Here is a 19,389-nt window from a genome sequence, read left to right as displayed (position 1 = left end):
TATCTCCCTAACACACAACTAAGTCATCTATGGTAATCCTACTTCCTTGGCCAGCAATTGGTTTAGGAAGGGGTATGTGACCAATCTAGCCAATGAGCTCTGAGGAAATGGCTGCTCAGGGTGTTCTGGGAAAGGTCTTCTTACCAATAAACAGAAACATAGAAGGAACTACTGTAGTTGTCTTGGCAACTACAGCATCCCAGAAATGAAACCAAAATCCTGAGGCTGGGAAAGCAGAGAGGGAAGAAATCTGGTTGCTCACTATGACCCCTGAATTCCTGAATTAACTAACCTGGAAGCCTAACTCCAGACTTCTTGTTTTGTACTATTTAATAATTTTGAATTGGGCTTTTGTTTGTTTCATGCAACTGAAAGCATCCCAATCTTTACTGACAGTTGTGATTTGGAGAGTAAAATTTGAAGGTAAGGCTGGTGGGACCAAGAAGGGGTAAGGCCATGAAGGACATCAACTGTCTGAGGACAGTAAGGAAGGGCTCGACACTGAAGTGTTTGACATAATTAAAACATCACTCCTGTTGCATTGGGGAGAACAGATCGGAAAGGGACAAGGTGAGGTCAATGAAAAGAACAGTGATCGTTGGATAAAACGTGGGGAACTCCAACATTTGCAGAAGTCTCTGGAGCAATACAAAGAAATTATTATAAAGGCAGGAGGAGAACAGGAACAAGCTGGGCACAAAGGTGAAGGCAATAGAGGATTTAAAGTAAGAGTGAGCTATAAAAGGTTAAATACTGGAAAGGCCAAGGAGGATAAGGAAGGATAGAAATTTGGCAATATGGAAATTAATTATGAGCTACGGACCTTTGCAACAGTAATTTCAGGGTAATAGTGAGGGCAAATGCAATACTGGAGAGGGTTAAAGAATGAATGGAAAATGAGGAAAGAATCGGGTTTCAGGGACAGTAACATCACAGGTCCTTCCCTAACAAACACATGTTGAATCAATGATTTGATGTACAAGGCCGGGTACCGAGGGAGCACTACTACGCTCCCGTTCAGGAGTTCAGTACAATGAGATCATGTTAGAGTTCTGGAAGGGAAAGAACTTTTCCATGACCCTCTTAGGGTCCTTAGTTGAACCTAAAAATCAGCCTGACAAAGACAGATTCAAGGAGGAAAGCATGTTTATTTTAATATATTTTACGTGACATGAGAGCCCTCATATGGAAATGAAGACTCAGAGAAATGCTTAAGCCTAAGCGTTTTCATACAAGGTTCGATAAGGAGTGGAAAGTTGGGAAAAATGACAGGAGAAAGGGTATGAGCGAAGGGTGGTAAATGCGGAAATTTAGCAAGGCCTATTCATTCAGATTCTTCTCTGTTTCTGACTTCAGAGACAGAAATGCTCCTTCTAGAATCACGTTTTATTTTTTATTTATTTTTTTAAAGATTTCATTTATTTATTCGACAGAGATAGAGATAGCCAGCAAGAGAGGGAACACAAGCAGGGGGAGTGGGAGAGGAGGAAGCAGGCTCATAGCGGAGGAGCCTGATGTGGGGCTCGATCCCATAACGCCGGGATCACGCCCTGAGCCGAAGGCAGACGCTTAACCGCTGTGCCACCCAGGCGCCCCTAGAATCACATTTTAGAAGAGTATTAACTGACATGAGAAAATGAGTAAGTGTACAGTGGTACTGCATTGAGATTTTAATTTTCTTCTATTCTGTTTCCATGTTTCCCAAGTTTAACAATTAACTGATCTAATTTCTAATTAGAAAACTTGGTTTTTAAAGTTTGTTGAATATTATTGCTGAGAAATTTTATGGTTTCCTAATTTTCGGAGCCTGGTGGTCCATAGTGTGCCATCTGGAAGCCACCGTTTGGCACAGCAGCAAGGAAAAAGGAGAGGATGACAATTCTGCAATTCTTATCTGACCAATGGAGCTTGTTACACAAACATTTAATAACACTGTAAATACTAGCAGCATTTTCTGTATACTCGTTCTTAAGAGACATTTGCTTGAAAACACAAACATGGAGAATTTTTACATGATTTATTTAATAATAAACCAATTAAAGATACAAAAACGTTTAGAGGATTCCAAAATTTAAATTTTTGTTTAAATACAAATTCACTCTGTAATATGAAAACATATAACATTAGACCTCTAAACATAATGATTTTTTCATCTACAAAAATTTCTCCTTCGCTGTACTAGAAAATTTGCAGAAAACAATTTTTCTTGTGAAATTAAATGTACATTATTTACAGTTGAAAAGTAATCTAAAAACTATTTCATTTCAGAGACTTAGATATATATGCATATTATCTTTGTATGCAACCCCCCCGACTCCCAATAAAAAATGACCCAAAATATAAAGCAATTATGCTTTTATAGCAACTGCCTACTCAGCCAGATTAGCCCAAGGCTTGGTTGCTTTCCGGACCCTTAAGCAAGAGCCTTGATTCTTTCAGAATGGCAGTATATCATTTAGCACTTGGCAACATAAGTTTACTAACGGACCACAGTGCACAGTGGCCTGAAGAGTTAATGAACAAAGTATTTAGGAAGAATTCAGATTCATAGCAGATCTTACAGATAACAGAAGAATGAATTTTGTAGGGCCACTTATTTTTCTGTAATATGTTAGCTATATTTACATTAAGAAATAATTGATAATGTTTTAGTTGATTTAACTTTAAAATATTTGAACTAGAAACCTCAAATTTAGAACCAGAAAGCAAACTGGAGATCATCAAATCTAATCCAATGTTTCGCTTCCTTTTTTGTGAGAACTGAGGCCCAAAAAGATCCAGTGGCTTTGCCCAACGTTACAGAACTAGTTAGCAGGAGAGCTACTCTTACGCTGATGCTTCTGTACCATCCTGCTTCTGAAGTACGGTTCAGCCATATCATGGACATTTTCTAATCTCTCATGTTATTTTTTACATATTCATAGTTCCTTATACAGTGCAACCAACTAAAGTCAACCTAAGTGAAATAATTTTAACAAAGTATAAAATAGGTGTCTGCATTTGAAAGAGTCAAGATTTTAACTTACACGAATGGAATGAACATAGTTCTACATAAATCTCCTGTTGCCTTATACTGAAGTACTGTATTTACAAAAGAATCAGAAAAGCTAATACCATGTAAAATTAAAAAAGAAACTTTAAAAATGCTTATGATATAGCAACTGAAAAAAAAATCTGAAAGGGAGGTCTTCATAGTATAAAATGGCTGTTCCTTCACAACTGAATTCTGAAACATTTGGAAAACAAGGAGAAGCACGTGGGGTCCCTCCCTCATCTAACAAAGTCAACATTAACTCTAATATTTTTAACAATTAACTACAAAATTAGGAACCTCTGCAGAATTTCTCTTGGAATCAATCACATAGTTTGCAGACAATTGAAAATGTTCAATTAAAAAACAATCACCCATAATTCCTTTGGTACGTTAGTTAAAAAGAGTTGGGTTCCAGCACTTCGTTTTGCTTCAGAGCGAGCTGAGAGGCGCAGCCGTTGGAACCGGACACCACCATCACATAGGGCTGCGGCTCAGTCTTCTCACTGTCTTCTTTCAAATTACCTTCAGCTTCCCTTTTCTCCGCTTCCTGCATGAGAGTTTTTGCTTCTTGAGCTTTGATAACTGAAGTGATTACAGTACCAGGTGGGTGAGCAACAAGCTGTGAACTTCGAGGAGAAAAGGTCACCACGGGGGTCGTAGCACCGAAGGACGGAGACGAGGCCACGGTGGCACTGCCATTGCAGAGGGACTGCACGTTGCTGGTAAGAACCTGCTGCACCTGCGCCGGGCTCAAGACGATCGAAGGAGGGGAGCCCGGCTTCTGGGGCTGCAGCATGACGTTTTCTTTCAGTACTGTCATGGGCTGCGACGACGGAATGGCTTGTAAAATAAATTTCTGAGACCCAGCACCCGAAGAGGGATCCGTGCTGGCTATCACTGTTGTGATGGGCACAGTCTGGAGTGTCACTGTACGCAAATGCTGATTCCCAGGAGACACAACCACTGGCACTTGGGTTGGAGCCTGGATAGTCCTATTGACATGACGAAATAACAGAAAATCAGCATATTCTGCATAATTTAAAACGTTAATGTCTGATGAGTCGTTCTGACAACACAGGAGTCCTACATTTGAAATGCTGCTTCCCATGTCTTCGACTCAGCAAAAACATCATACCGGACCCTGTATTATATGGAATGCCCGACACGAAACTCTCAAGCATTAACTACGATACCATCTATGGGGGGAAGAAAGTCTGTGCCAAGTGCCACGTTAATGCATACGGGGAAGCAATTTCATTGGGAAGGAGGAGGATATCAAAACGCTTGGCAAAGAAGCGATGTCTGAGCTGCTTGAAAGAAAACTGGGAATTCCAAAACAAATGTATTGGATTCACTCTCATTATTTTTAATCTTGAGGGACAATGCTCATCCACAATCACCAAACTTCACAGGATTGTAATTGTTTTCAACCTGTTTTCTATATAGAGAGGAAAAATGAGCAAGTCACTAAAATAAAAAACACCTTGGTCTTAAATGTATACGTGACAGAACTATCAGAAGAAATTTTTTGTTTTTTTTTTAGAAGAAATTTAATAGTTCACAGTCCATATCATATCACATAAAACAAGTCATGAATATTATTAACTCATAAGGGCTCTTTAGGTTGCCAGAGATAGCAAAAAATAAGGGCAAGCTTTGGCAAAAATAAATAGAAGCATGTTCTAGCAGTTTTCTCAGCTCAAATGATCTTCACAGATTCTAGCCATAAAGCTACAATTTAACATAAAATCCTTTGATGTAAACCTAGTTTATGTAAGGTTATTAATCCCAGTTACTGAAGAGATTCATAAATGATATTGTGAGTCAATCCAATTTTAAATGTTCATTGCTGCGAAAATTATAGTTACGGCCATTGTTAATTTAAAACAAATGCAGTTGAAAAAACTCAGCATCTGGATCTCAACTCCTATGGATTCTGTAAAGCTATTTTACAAAAAAAATAGAGATGGCTACTTCAAATGATTAACAACTAGATTGGCCCCATAATCTGAATGTTAATCATTGCACATAGATTATTATAGGCAAATTTTAGTAAGTTACAGTTATGTGGCCTGTCACATATGTGAGAAGTTAAACTCTGGAGAAAATAAATGGGCTAGGTGGAAATATGAAAAGAGAACTCAGTGCAACTTAAGAGAAACTCAAAGCAAGTGGAAAGACACAGGATGACTAGAGCCTACCCACTGTGCTATGATTCTGATTTCCAAGTTCAGATTCCGACCAAGTTGTCACTGTGAGGGGGTCAGTCTAGAGCAGGATATTAGCAGCTCTTTTGAAGAACAGAGCTAGAAAAGGTTATGAGTCAGGTAATGAAGATTAAATAGGTGGGCAGGGGATGGCTAGAAATAAAGGCCAGATTTACTGATACTATTGGTCAAGCAAGGAAGAGTTGGGAGAATACAGAATAACTTTGGGAGTCAGGCAGCTTTTCCAAAATATACTGTGCCTTTCTCCCCCCTGCCTACCTGAATCAGGATATCTCAGTGGAATCTGAGCCTGGGTATGGTACCTGACCCTGCAGCCAGAGATCATTTCTTAAATAAAGGGCTTCCCATAACAAGAGTTCATGTACATGTGTATAAAGATAAAATAGTACACATAGTACATAGTAAGCACACAGACTGTATCTAGAAATATGTGTAGTCCTGCCACCCGGTAAGTACTATTATCCCCATTTTACCTATAAAAAATTAATGCACAAAGAGGGTGAAGAGCCAGCATAAGGTGACCAGTTAGATAAGAAAAGAGGCCATCTGACTGCAAGGCCTCTGTTCTTACCCATTACAACACACTGCCACTTCTTCGGTCCTCAATAACTTCAGCTAAAGATGAATATTGTCTATTATATCTTTAAACTGTGGGCTATCACACACCTTTAATACACAACTCCACCTTCCTCTTTTCCTCCCTCAGGTGTGGCACAAGCAATAATGTACTTGGAAATTTTCCATATTGCTAATCAGGGCTACCACCAGACTTTCAATGCTTTTGTTCAAACTAGAAAAAGACCTCCTTTTCTCAAAACACCTGACTGCCATCTGCCAGAAAATACATATACTCACCTATAATATCTACAATGTAAATATCTGGCTTATTTGAACAAATTCTAAAATAATTTTCTCTAATAAAAAATTCAGAGATTAAAGGTAAAATATTATGCAGCCTTTTCCCAACCACAGAAATTTTAAATTATTTTTTCTTAGTTAATAATTGAACAGTCAGGGGCGCCTGGGTGGCACAGCGGTTAAGCGTCTGCCTTCGGCTCAGGGCATGATCCCGGCGTTGTGGGATCGAGCCCCACATCAGGCTCCTCTGCTATGAGCCTGCTTCTTCCTCTCCCACTCCCCATGCTTGTGTTCCCCTCTCTCGCTGGCTGTCTCTATCTCTGTCAAATAAATAAAATCTTAAAAAAAAAATAATTGAACAGTCAGTTATGTCTGGTGATTTTATATAACAAAGGTTATAGTATAGTTAACTACTTTATAAAATTTCCTAAGACGCTTGTAACCAGTAGTACAATACTGGAAATTTAAAATACCTCAAACTTTCTGAGACTAAGAAAGATATACAATATAACATTAGTTTTTCCTGCGTATGTACTCAGGTGTCAAGAATGTCATTTAACTGTTACAATCACCTGTAAAGTTATTACCTTTATTTTACAGATGAGGGAACAGACTCAGAATAGTTAATTAGTCCAATTCAATGTTATATCTAATAATTGACAAGGTTGGAGGACTGGAAAGTTATGCCTACATTCTTCCTACTCCATTACTTTGCTTTTACAGTAAACTACACATGATACATTTTTAGAGGCTAATTTATTCAAAGACCCTAAGACTAATTATTAGTGCTTGAATAAATATCACAGAGAAAGAAGTTATGCTAGGTAGGTATATGAACTTGCAAGTGTACCAAGGGACAATTTTAGGAAAAAATTTGACCAGAGGTTTACTTTTGCTGTAGTTGTTTCTTTAAATAACATGAAGCCAGAGTCAAAATCAAATTGTAAAAATTGAGCATATACACCATAAATCAGTTAAGGAAAGCTTAATAGATTTCCACATAGATACATGCAATTATATGAGATAAAAAGACACGAGCAAAGAAAAATTGAGAAAAGAAAAAACATGTTGCTACTTCATTGTAAATAACTGGTAATTCATGACAGTTATGTGAATCAGCAGGCAGGGCGGCAAATCATTGAGCTCACTGCTTTGCACTAAGCTGCTTGCATTAAAACACTGTCTCCACCACTTACTAGATGTGACCAGGCTCCTTGGCCTCTCCTTGCCTTGGTTTCCTCATCTGTAAAATAGGAATAATATTACCTCTATCTCATTGATCAGGGAGGATATTAGACATTAATATAAGGAAAAGTGTATGAAATACAGAGTGCTTTCAAAGTGTTAGTTCTTGTTGTTACATTAATTTAATAATCTAATTCATTAGATTATAGGCCTGTATATTCCATCTTCTCTTAGCTACAGAAAAAAATCTTTAAATGGTCTTCGATTTTATTGATAAGTAGTTACAAAATTAAGAAAAATATAGCCAAAGTGCTGTTATTTTTCTTAGGATTGACAATATGGTTACTTAGGATAATTTCTCTATTCTTAAGACCTGTATGTTGAAATGTTTAGGAGCGAAATGTCGTAAGGATGTCAACTTACTCGACAAATAGCCAAACAGAAAAAAGGTTATAAACAAATATTGAGCAAAAACAAATAAGGCTATCAACTGTGAATCTAGGAGGATGTAAATAGGTGTTCTTTGCACTATTTTAATCTGTCGATATTTTGAAATTTTTCATAACGAAAAGTTGGGGTAATTATAAAAAATACAAATAAAAAATAAATTGCTAAGCAAGGAATTAATCTAATGAAAAATGATTCTAATAATACATTAAAATTTCAGAGTAATACATACAATTTGCTTGAAATTTAACACTTTTTCTTTCTTTCTATATAAGGGAAGGGAACAGCAGCAAAACCTGAGCCATTATAGTCAGCAGCTGTCAGTCTTCAAAGAGTATTATTATTCATTAACTTTGGCCTTTCCACAGCTAGTAATTTCAGGGAATAAAATGCATCCATAAAAGGTTTAACTGCTTTAAAATAAGCAGAATTTTTGGGAGATACAAATAAAAGGAACAGCCAAAAGAGAGAAGAATTTTTTTAAGTCGAAGGAATGACGAAGAATGTGTGTGTGTGTGTGTGTGTGTACATAACACATAAATATAGAATGAGTTTTTCAAAAAGCGCGTATGTTTTAAAGTTTGAAAAGTTAAATTTTGTCATTTCTTCATTATATAAACAGTCCACTTAGAGAACTTGTAACTCTGAGAGGAGATACAGAATGAATATATATACTACTTGAAAGTAAGTTCTATAAATTTGAAGGGATGTTATGTGCTAGACACTAGGCTAAGTGGTAGGAGAAGGACAATGAATAAAATGTGGCTCCTACAGATTGAAATACAGGAGGAGATGAGCATTCAAGTCAACCGCAACACCTGGTTCATTGACCGGACTACGGTGCAGCCAAGCAGTCAGCTTTAGCGAGAAGGCAAGGAAGGAATCATGAGCAGAGAGTGAGAGCTGGTAGCTGAAGCTTCAGAAATTTGACTGTTCTCTGCGTGCGACACAGATCGAACAAAAGCTGTGAGAAGGTAACACAGCAAAGCTGTGAGTCTTATATAGGTTGGACTGAAGCAAGCAAGGAGTCCACAGAATAATCCAGGGTAGTCAGGGACCCTGGAAAAGAAAATTCTGAAAAGTACACGAGAAGACAGTTTGCAAATCATGGCTAGGGAGTGTATTATAGTTTCATATCTGTGGGATTTTTTATTGGAGGGGGCAGGTATTTGTTTTTATCCTCAAGGTATAAAAAGCAAACTGATTACAGATGCTAAAAAATAACTGAATCACTCCAAGAAGGGGATCCTAGTGATTAACTGTGGCCACGTACTGTTTCCTATCAACGCAAATACATGATAAGATGACAAAGAGCCTAGAAACCAATGAGAGGAATCACATCCAATTAGATACCCAGTCACCACACATAACCAATAATTGACCTAGAGGAAAATAAAATATTGAAGGCAAACAGAGAGATAAATAAGTACTCCTTTAATAAGCGAGTTAAATAAAGTTTAAATAAAGTTAAAGTACTCCTTAATAAAGGAGTTAAAGTTTAAATAAAGTTAAAGATTTAGCATTCCTGTCCAATTAAAATGGGAAAAATGTCATCTTTATACTCCTTGCAAGTCAATTTTCATGATGCCAAAAGTTTAAATGGACCATACAAGGAAGACTGGAACATCTAACTTTGCCTTGATTCTGGGTAATGCGAGTTACTTCAAGGTCAACTGAACAAAATCCCTGACATTTATATTCTGGAATATACAAATGTTGAGACTGAAGTCACTAATGAAAGTAATCAAAGAATCATTTTTATTGGATTTGGAAAGGCTCCTATATTTTATTATAATTCATATTCTGGAAACTTTTGAGAGTAGAAAAAGAACAGAAAAAATACTGCAAACGTCCATTTAATTTTCTGCCTTCCTCTTTTTCCCCCATTCTATACCAGCAAGACCAGTCCTAAATTCTGCAAAAGACCAGTCTAAAGCTGATAAGGTTTTCTTGGTCAATTTGTTGTTTCTTACCTTTCTTGGGGCTATGAGGCAAATTTGATTTGACTGATAAAAAACTATTCTTCCAATTTCTGCCACTCTAAAAGCCTGAAAAAGTGGACCTTAGATTCTTGGCCTCCATACCTCTTTGAACTTTAGAACTGTTCCGTGACAGGATCCTCCCAAGGAATAGTGTTATTTCTTGGAATTCACTACATTCCAGAAGGTCACAATATGTCAATTTATGTAGAATTTTTACGGCTTCTGACTTTGAAAAAAAGATCTGAAACCATTCTCTGGATTTTCTAATATGTGGATCCCTTCTTGTATGGATCAGTCGAATTATACAAAGGTATAGTGGACTAGATTTAAATGGATAGAATAACATCAAGTAATGACAAAGTTTAAAAATAAGGAATCACTGATACAATGAGAGGACTGACGTAACATAACTGCTGCTGAAAACCATCTGCTGAGCAAGATTTCCAGCTTTAACATCAATATAATTTTTATTTTCACTTCTGAATCCCGACCCAGAGTCATCAACGAATGAGGACTCTGGTCCGAAACATCACATAATGATATGCATCGATAACTTTGGTTTTCTCACCTAATGCTCTGAACAGAAGAACTCAGTGTTTCATCCTGCATGCTATTGGTTACACTTGCTTCTCCTTCTGGGACGGCTTGTACTGGCTGTACGACATGAATAGTCCGGAAGAGCTGGGTGGGGTATGGAGACTGTGTGGGCTGCACTGTCCTCAGAACTTCTGATGGCTGTGCAACTTCCACGGGATCTTTGGGTTTTGTAGCTTTAGAATTCCCTGGTTTGAGAACTGTAGTGGCTCCTCCTTTTATCCCTGGACTTGAAGATACTCTCGATCTGCTCGCTTGGTTCCTACTTGAAGTGGTTGTTGAAGACAGTGATGGATCTGAAGACTCTATGCTGGAACCTGGGTCCTCATCGTCTATATAAATAAGATCTTTTGGCATTTCCTTAAACTGATACACCAAGCGTTGACCTTCTACTTTTGCCAGAATACCCCTTTGGTAATAGTACCTATTTGAAGCAGACAATTTTATCAATATTTTATTCAATTAAACATAAATTAAAATTATGTTCAACAAAATTAAAGTTCCTTAATCATAAACAGAAGTTTAAAGTTGGAAACAAGTAGGAGAAGAATTTCAAAATGAAGGGCAGTTATTCCATATAAGATAGTATAATTAAACACAGTCTTTTCTAAATAAATGTAAAATACACATACAGATAAAAAAAATCCTTATTATCAATTAAACCTAAAACCAATTCTGATGAGAGGATTTTTGATAAAATATATGGGTTATCCTAGTCATTCATTTTTCTTCCTTCGTGTCCCCTTCTTCCAACTTGCCAGAATAATCAATTCTACCACAAACCTCAAGAGTTTATTTCTCTTCTGTAGTTTATTATAATGTCCCTACCAGTTTAAGTTTGGTTCAGTGAATTGGATTCGGTTTTCCATATAAAATTTAACGAGGTATAAATAGAAGTGATTCCAATTTTGTCACTGATTTTAATTAGATGGGTGGTTAAGGAGGGCACGTATCGCACGGTGCACTGGGTGTTATACGCAAGTAATGAATCATGGAACATTGCATCAAGAACTGGGGATGTACTGTATGGTGACTAATAGAACAAAATAAATATTAAAAAAAAAGAATCTAAAAAATGTGAGTTAAAAAAACAAACACACACAAACTGTAACTAAATAGTTTTGGTTTAAGAAGGTTATCAAGTTATCAGATGATTGCTACTTCCAATAAGTCTTTCCCTAATAGATGTATATCTTGAAGAACAGATAACTGGATCACAGAAAAACACACCAAAAGTGAGTTTAGGAATGAAAGAATACCCTACCTAGTTCAAAATGTTCACAATGTCTAATATTATTCTTGAAGCATTTATTCCAACATAATACAGATCGTACCTGAAATTTACATTTAAAAAATGTACCCTCTTATTAAGTACCTGCATTACCACTACTTGTTAATTTTGTGCTGAATCCAAGGTTAACGGCTCAAAACATATGAGCCCTGTGGCCAATTTATAATTCCTGTTTTGGCAGGATTTATGGCAGTTTGCATTTTCTAATCCCTTTCTAAGTAAAATATCTGTGGTTTGCACGAAGACTTTTTTTTTTAAAGAAAAACATTTGCCCAGATCAGAATAAGATTTCAATTTAAATACATACTGATTTCTGTAAGTGGCGCAGTTTTAGCACTTCAATAATAAAATTCACCAATTTTGTAATCCTCTGCCTTTTTAGAAGCTACCTTTTTAGTATTTAGGAAACAATATTCTTAACACAATGAGGTACAGAAACTTCATGTACCTGAGAGCTCTTCCCATGGTCTCGTAATTCATGTCAGGTTTGTTTTTGTGCTTTCCCCACAACCTGGATACTGCTTTAGAATCCACCAGTTTAAAAATGCCTTTTTCTCGCTGGGTCCATTTGATATATTTAGGACAAGTAGCTTTGTCCTGGAGCAGTGCCAGTAAAAACTCCCAGAGATAAATTGTGTTTCCTGAAACAAAAGCAATTTCTATTTGACCAAAATTTCATTGGAAAAGAGCAAAATTAAACCCAACTAAAAGTCTTGGCAGTTCCCTCTATAATTATACAAAAATATTACACAATTTGGTTAGCACTGGTGATAATTTTTAGGGTCTCAATATAGGTCTTTTTATTCGTCCCATATAAGACATCTGGACAGAGCAATCTTGGCAATTAGACTGAAGACGACTTAAGAAGAAAGCACTCTGAGATGACTTTTTCCCTACCTCTTTAAGAACCATAACATAAAAGACCGAGTGAAGTGTGGTACAAAACCTTTCAATGGTTGTTCTCTTTATATCACAGCCAGTGGATTGACCTTAACAATTTTCTTCAAATTTGGGCAGCAGTTACGAAAATAGTAGAACTCCAAAACAATGTTATAAAGTGTCTACGAACTGAAAAGCTAACCTTGCTGAAATCTTTCAAAAGGCTCAATCTTAAAGGATGGATTATTTTGACAGGTACATTAAAAAAAATCTCTTAAATGGATTTCTTGGGCTCCATTATCACCAGACTCTTTACAGAAGGTGCCAACTTGTACCTTATGAGCATTTGGCAGCAAGAAGATCCATTTCAATAAGTCAAGAGAGCTGGTGGACTTTACCTATGATATGTAGGTATTTTACAGCAATCTAAATGTTATCGGACCTGTAAGCGTTGTAAGGAAATTATCATACTTACCCTTACCATCTTTATTTTTCTTCTTCACAGATATGTTTGGCGTAGTGGCTGGGGAATCTGGTCGTGGAGGTTTCGTTTTTCTCCCTGAAAACAGAACAGCTCTGTGTAAGGATTTGCCATCAAAATTGAGAGAAAATGGACAATTTAGCTGTTTATGAATGCTATTTGGTCATTTATCCTAAATTTCATATGCCAAATACTTTATATATATATACAGAATACCACACATACTGGTTTCCTAAAATGCTATTTACTCAAAAGGAAAATAACTTCAGTGAAAATTTATCATTAGTGTAGGTGTGATCACAAATGCTTTTGTGTACGAAATGATACGTCGGCTCACTTATAAAAGTGAGGTTAAGTTTAAAACATTGTGAGGCAACAAAACTGACGGTGCTTTCTTAAAAATGTGGGGGAATATTCCTGATGTTGGTAAGACTTGGGCTCAAAAAGTAAGCCATACAGATTTACCAGTCTGTTGGTTATATAAGCTTTTTACAATAAGAGAAGTCAATTTTCAGCTTCTCTCCCATCCGCATACAGGTCATTCTTAAATACTGGAAAATTCCCAAAACTCTAGATACACAAAAAATGCGTGAGGCAAAATTCTGGTGAACTACATAGTCAACTTTCACTTTCCCATGTATTTTGAAACCTCTCATTTTTCTATACTCCTTTTAATTCACAGCAAAACAAACTTTACAGTTAACGTATGATTCAATCTCTGAGTCCACTTCAACGGTGCTAACTGTAGTCTGACCCGAGCTTTGTTTGTGATCTTCTTTTGCCCCATTTATCTAGAAGCACAAGTTGGTGGAATTTTGCCCAGGATTTATGCTGAGATGATCATGCCATCTGGACAGACTACCTTTCTGCACATGAAAAACAATGAAAAGTAAGCATAAACGGATACTTTAGTATATTTTACTCCAACATTTTTTTTAAATTAAGTAATCTCTCTGCCCAATGTGGGCTCAAACTCAAGACCCAAGATCAAGAGTCTCCTGTTCTACCATAGCGTGAGGCAGACAGGTGCCCCTTTACCCCAACATTCTTGAGGCTGACTCTCTCTGGTCTAGATCACGAGGGTGAATTCTGGGTTAGGATAATATAGGGCAATAACTTAGAAGATCAGAATTCTAGACCTAATGCCACAAGGTTAGTAACAACACATCCCCAAACCGAATAGGAAAAATTCTGAAGTTAGGGTAAGAATCAAAAGTGGATCAAAAAAGTCACTCTTCAGGCCCCTCTTAATGTATAAACATAGAACCCAGTCCGCCAGCTATCTTCACTTCCATGCCTGCAGACATCTGCAGGGAACCATTCATGAGGCAGATACTTCTGGGTGACTGCGTTAATGATAACAAATATTAAGAGCAAAGACTTCAGTTAGCTCCTAGCCCTCCTGCCACCTTATTTTATGCCTTCTATTTACCTACTTTTTCTGATCGATAACATCATTTTCTTTTTTCCCACTGTTTTCACCACTAGTTTTAGTCAAGACAGTGACAGCTGATAAACCTACCCAATATCCATCCTTTCCATCATCTTCCTTACCATTCAAGGTGGCATGCCTTCATGTGAGTTTTATGTTAGTTGGATACAGAATTTTTGGTTGACAGTTCTTCTCAATACTTTGAAGATACCCAACACTTCCAGCCTCTACTGGGAACTTCTAAGCTGCCAATCTAAAAATCAATCCTCTCCAAGTAATGTACTTTCTCGCTGGTTTGTTCATCTCATCTTTTTTGGGGGGTGGGGGTTGGGGGGCGGTGTTTTGCATTTTTACTATAATGTATTTAGGCCTGGATTTGAGTTATGCTACCTAGGACTCACCATGTTGAGATTAATGTCACTTTGGAAAACTCTGTCGTTAGCTTGGAATACTGCCGCTTCCTTGCTCTACGTGGTCTCTCTTACTGGAGCTTTGATTAAACATGTAGACCTTTTCATTCAATCCTCACATCTCAAACCCTTTCATATTTTTTATTCCATATCAGGTCTATGTTGGAGCTCACTAATGCTCTTTTAAACAGTGACTAATCTGTTTAATCCATATATTATGTGTTCTGTTTGACTCCTTCTCACATCAGTCTTCCACTATTAATTAGGATATTAGTCCTTCACTTTAAAAACAGCTTTACTGAAGTGTAACAGACATACAATGAAACTGCATATGTGTAAAATCTACAATTTGATATCTTCCAACGTAAGTCTTGACCTGTGAAACCATCCCTATGTTCAAAATAGTGAACATATTCCTCACCTCCAGAAGTGCTTTGTACCCCTCTGCAATCCTTATACCTTTCCCACTCTGCCCAATCCAAAGGCAGCCAACTTCTGATAGATTTTCTGTCATAGATTAGTTTGCAGTTCCCACAATTTTATATGAAGACAAACATATATTTACGTATATATTATATGTAAATTTGGCTTCTTTCCTTTAGCATAATTATGTTGAAATTCATCCACTTTTGTTGCATGTATCAACAGTACATTCTGTTTTATTGCTGAGTGGTATTTCCTTGAGTAGATATACCACAAAGTTGTTCATCCAGTCAGCAGTCGATAGACATCTAGGTTGTTTCAAGTTTTGGGCTATTGCCGATAGAAGTGCTAAGAACATTCATTCATGCAGATGTTTTTCTAGAAATGTATGACTTCATCTTTTTTGGGTAAATACTAAGTAGAAGAATGGCCGGGTCACATGTTAAGTATGCATTAAATGTTTAAAGAAACTGCCAAACTGTTTTAAAAAAAAAAATGTCTCCACGCAGTAAGGTGGGGTCATCTCATAGGGCTCACCTCATTTGTTTCCTGTTTCTCAGGGATCACTTGCTTTTGTTGACTGATGTCTTTAGAGGCACTGTTTCATATATTTTGTCTGTATTTTAGTTGTTTTAATAGGAGGATAAACCCAGGTTCTGGGGGTTTATTAAAATTTTTTCCCAGCATTACTGAGATATCATGACATGTAATTGTGTATTTTTAAGGTGTACAATATGAAGATTTGATACACTTCTAGGTTGTAAAACAATGACCACAGTAGGGTTAGTTAATATACCATTACCTCACATAATAATTACTTGGTTTTTTGGGTGTGAACATTTAAGATTACTCTCTCAGCAACTTTCAAGTACATAATAGAATATTGTTTACCAAAGTTACTATGCTGTACATTAGATCCCCAGAACTTGTTCATTTTGTAACGAGAAGTTTGTACGCTCGGACTGACATCTCCCCATTTGCTCAGCCCCCCAGCAATCACAATCTCTCCCTGCCTCTATGAGTTTGGCTATTTCAGATTCTACATGTAAGTGACAGCACACAGTATTTGTCTCTCTCTCATTTCACTTAGAATAATGCCCTCAAGGCCCATCTATGTTTTTCCATGCTGCGATGAACATGAGAGTGCAGTATCTCTTCGATATCTTACTTTAATTTCTTCTGGACATACACCCAGGAGGAAGACTGCTAGACCACAGGGTGTTTGTAGTTTTAACATTTTGAGGAAACTCCATACTGTTTTCCATAGTGGGTGTACCAATTTACATTCCCACCAACAGTGCACAAAGGTTCCTTTTTTTCCACATCTTTGCCAACAACTTGTTATCTCCTGCCTTTTTGATCACAGCCATTGTGACAGGTGCAAGGTGATAGCTTACTGTGGTTTCGATTTGCATTTCCCTGTTGATTAGTGAAGTTGAGCATATCTTTTCATGTACCCGTTGGCCATCTGTAGGTCTTCTTTAGAGAAATGTCTATTCAGGTTCTCTGTCCATTTTTTAGTGAGATTGTTTGGCTTTCTTGCTATTGAGTTGTAGGAGTTCCTTATATATTTTGGATATTAACCCCTTATCAGATATATAACTTGCAAATATCTTCTCCCATTCTGTAGGTGGCCTTTTCATTTTGCTGATAGTTTCTTTCCCTGTGCAGAAGCTTTTTAGTTTAACGTAGTTCCACTTACTAATTTCTGTTTTTGTTGTCATATCCCCAAATTACTGCCAAATCAGGTTCTGTATTCCATCTTGTCTAGAGGAGGAAGTTCCACCTGGTATTTTGTAATGGTTGACCTTCTTTTTCATTCTTTTGCCTTAATAACTATAGTCATATTCACTGAGCTTTTTTTTTTTTAAAGATTTTATTTATTTATTTGACAGAGAGAGACAGCCAGCGAGAGAGGGAACACAAGCAGGGGGAGTGAGAGAGGAAGAAGCAGGCTCCCAGTAGAGGAGCCTGATGTGGGGCTCGATCCCATAACGCCGGGATCACACCCTGAGCCAAAGGCAGACGCTTAACAACTGAGCCACCCAGGTGCCCCTCACTGAAAGTTTCTATTTAATAATTCTATTAACTGAAGTTCTTAGAGAACTAATCCTAGAATCTTCTATGTCTTCTACTTCTCATTCAGCAATTCTCTTATTACATATTCTGTAACACTGCAGTGTGAGCTCACCTTCAACAGGGCATGAGGAAATCCTGTCAGCGTGGGTTTAAACGTATGACTTGCCAGAGCAGTTTTATACAAGAGCTTCTCCCTAGGACCCCAAAGTTATTGCTAGTCTGGGGTGACTTTTACGTTAATTACTTGCCTGGGAATTTCTGAAGTCAGTAATAGTTAAAATCTGATCATAAACCTAGATTATGTAAGCCTACCATTATGAATTCTGACAGAAAGAATTTTTCCACTCAGAGCCCCAGCTGAGAAATACAAACTTCCTTGATACCTGTTCTGTGCCAGTGAGTGGACTGTTTTTCCCAGGAGGATCCCAATGACATGCTGAAGTCTCTAATCCCTCCTCTCGCACTGGACCAAGACATAAGCGTCTGCCTCTGCATGGGCAATCAAACTGACGTACCCATCTCATCCCTTCAGAGATGCTGCGGCCTCAGCTCACTCTTAGTGTTTTTATTTTCCTCTTCACTTTGGGCTCCTGGACTTCCCCTTACTTTCATGTGGAGTTAGGTTACTGGGTGGCTGGTGATTAACCAAGATATTAAACTCAAAATATTACACAAACTACTAATATAACAAAATAAAAATTAAAAAAAAAAGGAAAAAAGAAAAAAAAAGAAAAAAAAATATTACACAAACTGGAGGAGAATCAGAAGGCAATGAAATGGGAAGAGTGTCAGACTTTAGAATGCAGACATGGTCCTAATGAGTGAAGAGTGAAAAATTCCCTTTGAAATTTAAATCTAATTAAAATCTAACATTTTCCTCTTCAATTACTTACCTGCTGATTTCCAACTCATTATTTTTCCCACTGGAATCTTACATCGGAATCTATGCTGGTGGTTTTCAAACTACGCCCTGTGGACGGAAGCTAGAAGCTAAGTGCCCTTACCCAAGCTCTTTCTGAATTTGGATAAAAGGGTTTAGATAAAAGATTGAGGCTTTAAAAAGTTGGAAAGCCCTATTCCGTGAGATACACCAAATAATCTAATATGAAGATCTATACCTTTTAATTTATGTCTTGTACCCTCACTTCTTCTTATGTAAGTTTTAACTGGTGTACAAATATCCTTGAATAAAAATTACATTTAGATTCCGCATCAAAACTGGGCTGTTAGCCCTAAACAAATTAATCACCCACCTTTCTTTCTCTTAGGCTGTTCTGGTGATGATGCCCCTGGCGAGCGTGCATATGTCTCTTGAACCTGCTGAGCTTCCATCACTTCAGGAATCCCATCTAGTGTGACGGACACATGGGTGATGGGGGCAGCAACAATGTCCTCTTCAGATGAACTAAATAGATTATTATCTAATGGAAATAAAATCAACTAATTATAATCAACTTTGTATTATAAATCAAAATAATCTCATCAGACAATTTCCTATTTCTATGAAGATTAAAGTAGAAATAAAATCTTGAAATCTAGTCCATTTTATTTCCGCTGTCCTAAATTAGGCACCCCAAGTCAGACCAGGCTTGATAGGACTAATTTAATGCCCTTCTTACTTGACTTCCTCTCGCCAATCTATCTTGTTTCTCTTCTCCATTCTTCTCTCATTGTTACTAAAGTTATTCTCGGAAACCTAAGTCTGATTTGACCATATAATTCTTCTACACAAAACTTTATGCCCTGAAAATTTTTAGAAAAATAAAACTGACTTTTTGCATAGTTTATATAGAGGAAAAAACTAATAATAAGAACAACCCAAACTCCACAGCCTGCCATTTGAAGCTTGCACAATGTAGATCAAACCTACCTTTCCACTCTCATCTCCCGCCTACCATGAAGCTTACAGTTCAGCTACACCAAAGCATTTTTATCTCAAACATTTCACTCTTTTTTTACAGGTCTGTCTTCTTGGCTCAACCCATTCTCTCTACCTTAAATGCCAGTCCCTAGCTCCTCTTTCCACTAAAAGCTTATTTGTCTTTTATAGCCCAGGTGAAAACATT

The 19,389-nt window shown here is 37.2% G+C and overlaps 1 protein-coding gene across 4 annotated transcripts in view; it reads right to left on the bottom strand.

The window, feature by feature from the left end:
• Nucleotides 1-2,002: 2,002 nt before the first annotated feature.
• Nucleotides 2,003-19,389, bottom strand: part of ELF1 (E74 like ETS transcription factor 1) — a 103,700-nt gene continuing 86,313 nt past the window's right edge. For all 4 annotated transcript variants that reach the window (XM_040623273.1, XM_008706786.2, XM_008706787.2 and 1 more), the window contains 5 exons: nt 18,577-18,744; nt 12,974-13,057; nt 12,068-12,260; nt 10,303-10,752; nt 2,003-4,026 (listed from right to left, as the gene is read on the bottom strand). In XM_040623273.1, the coding sequence (XP_040479207.1) occupies nt 3,429-4,026; nt 10,303-10,752; nt 12,068-12,260; nt 12,974-13,057; nt 18,577-18,744 (1,493 nt within the window). In that variant the 3' untranslated portion in view covers nt 2,003-3,428. The remainder of the gene's footprint in view (nt 4,027-10,302; nt 10,753-12,067; nt 12,261-12,973; nt 13,058-18,576; nt 18,745-19,389) is intronic.

This window comes from Ursus maritimus, unplaced genomic scaffold (assembly GCF_017311325.1).
Source record: "Ursus maritimus isolate PB19 unplaced genomic scaffold, ASM1731132v1 scaffold_10, whole genome shotgun sequence".
Lineage (NCBI taxonomy): Eukaryota > Metazoa > Chordata > Mammalia > Carnivora > Ursidae > Ursus > Ursus maritimus.
The sequence above is the reverse complement of the archived record's forward strand: the minus strand, read 5'-3'. Positions and strand labels throughout refer to the sequence as shown.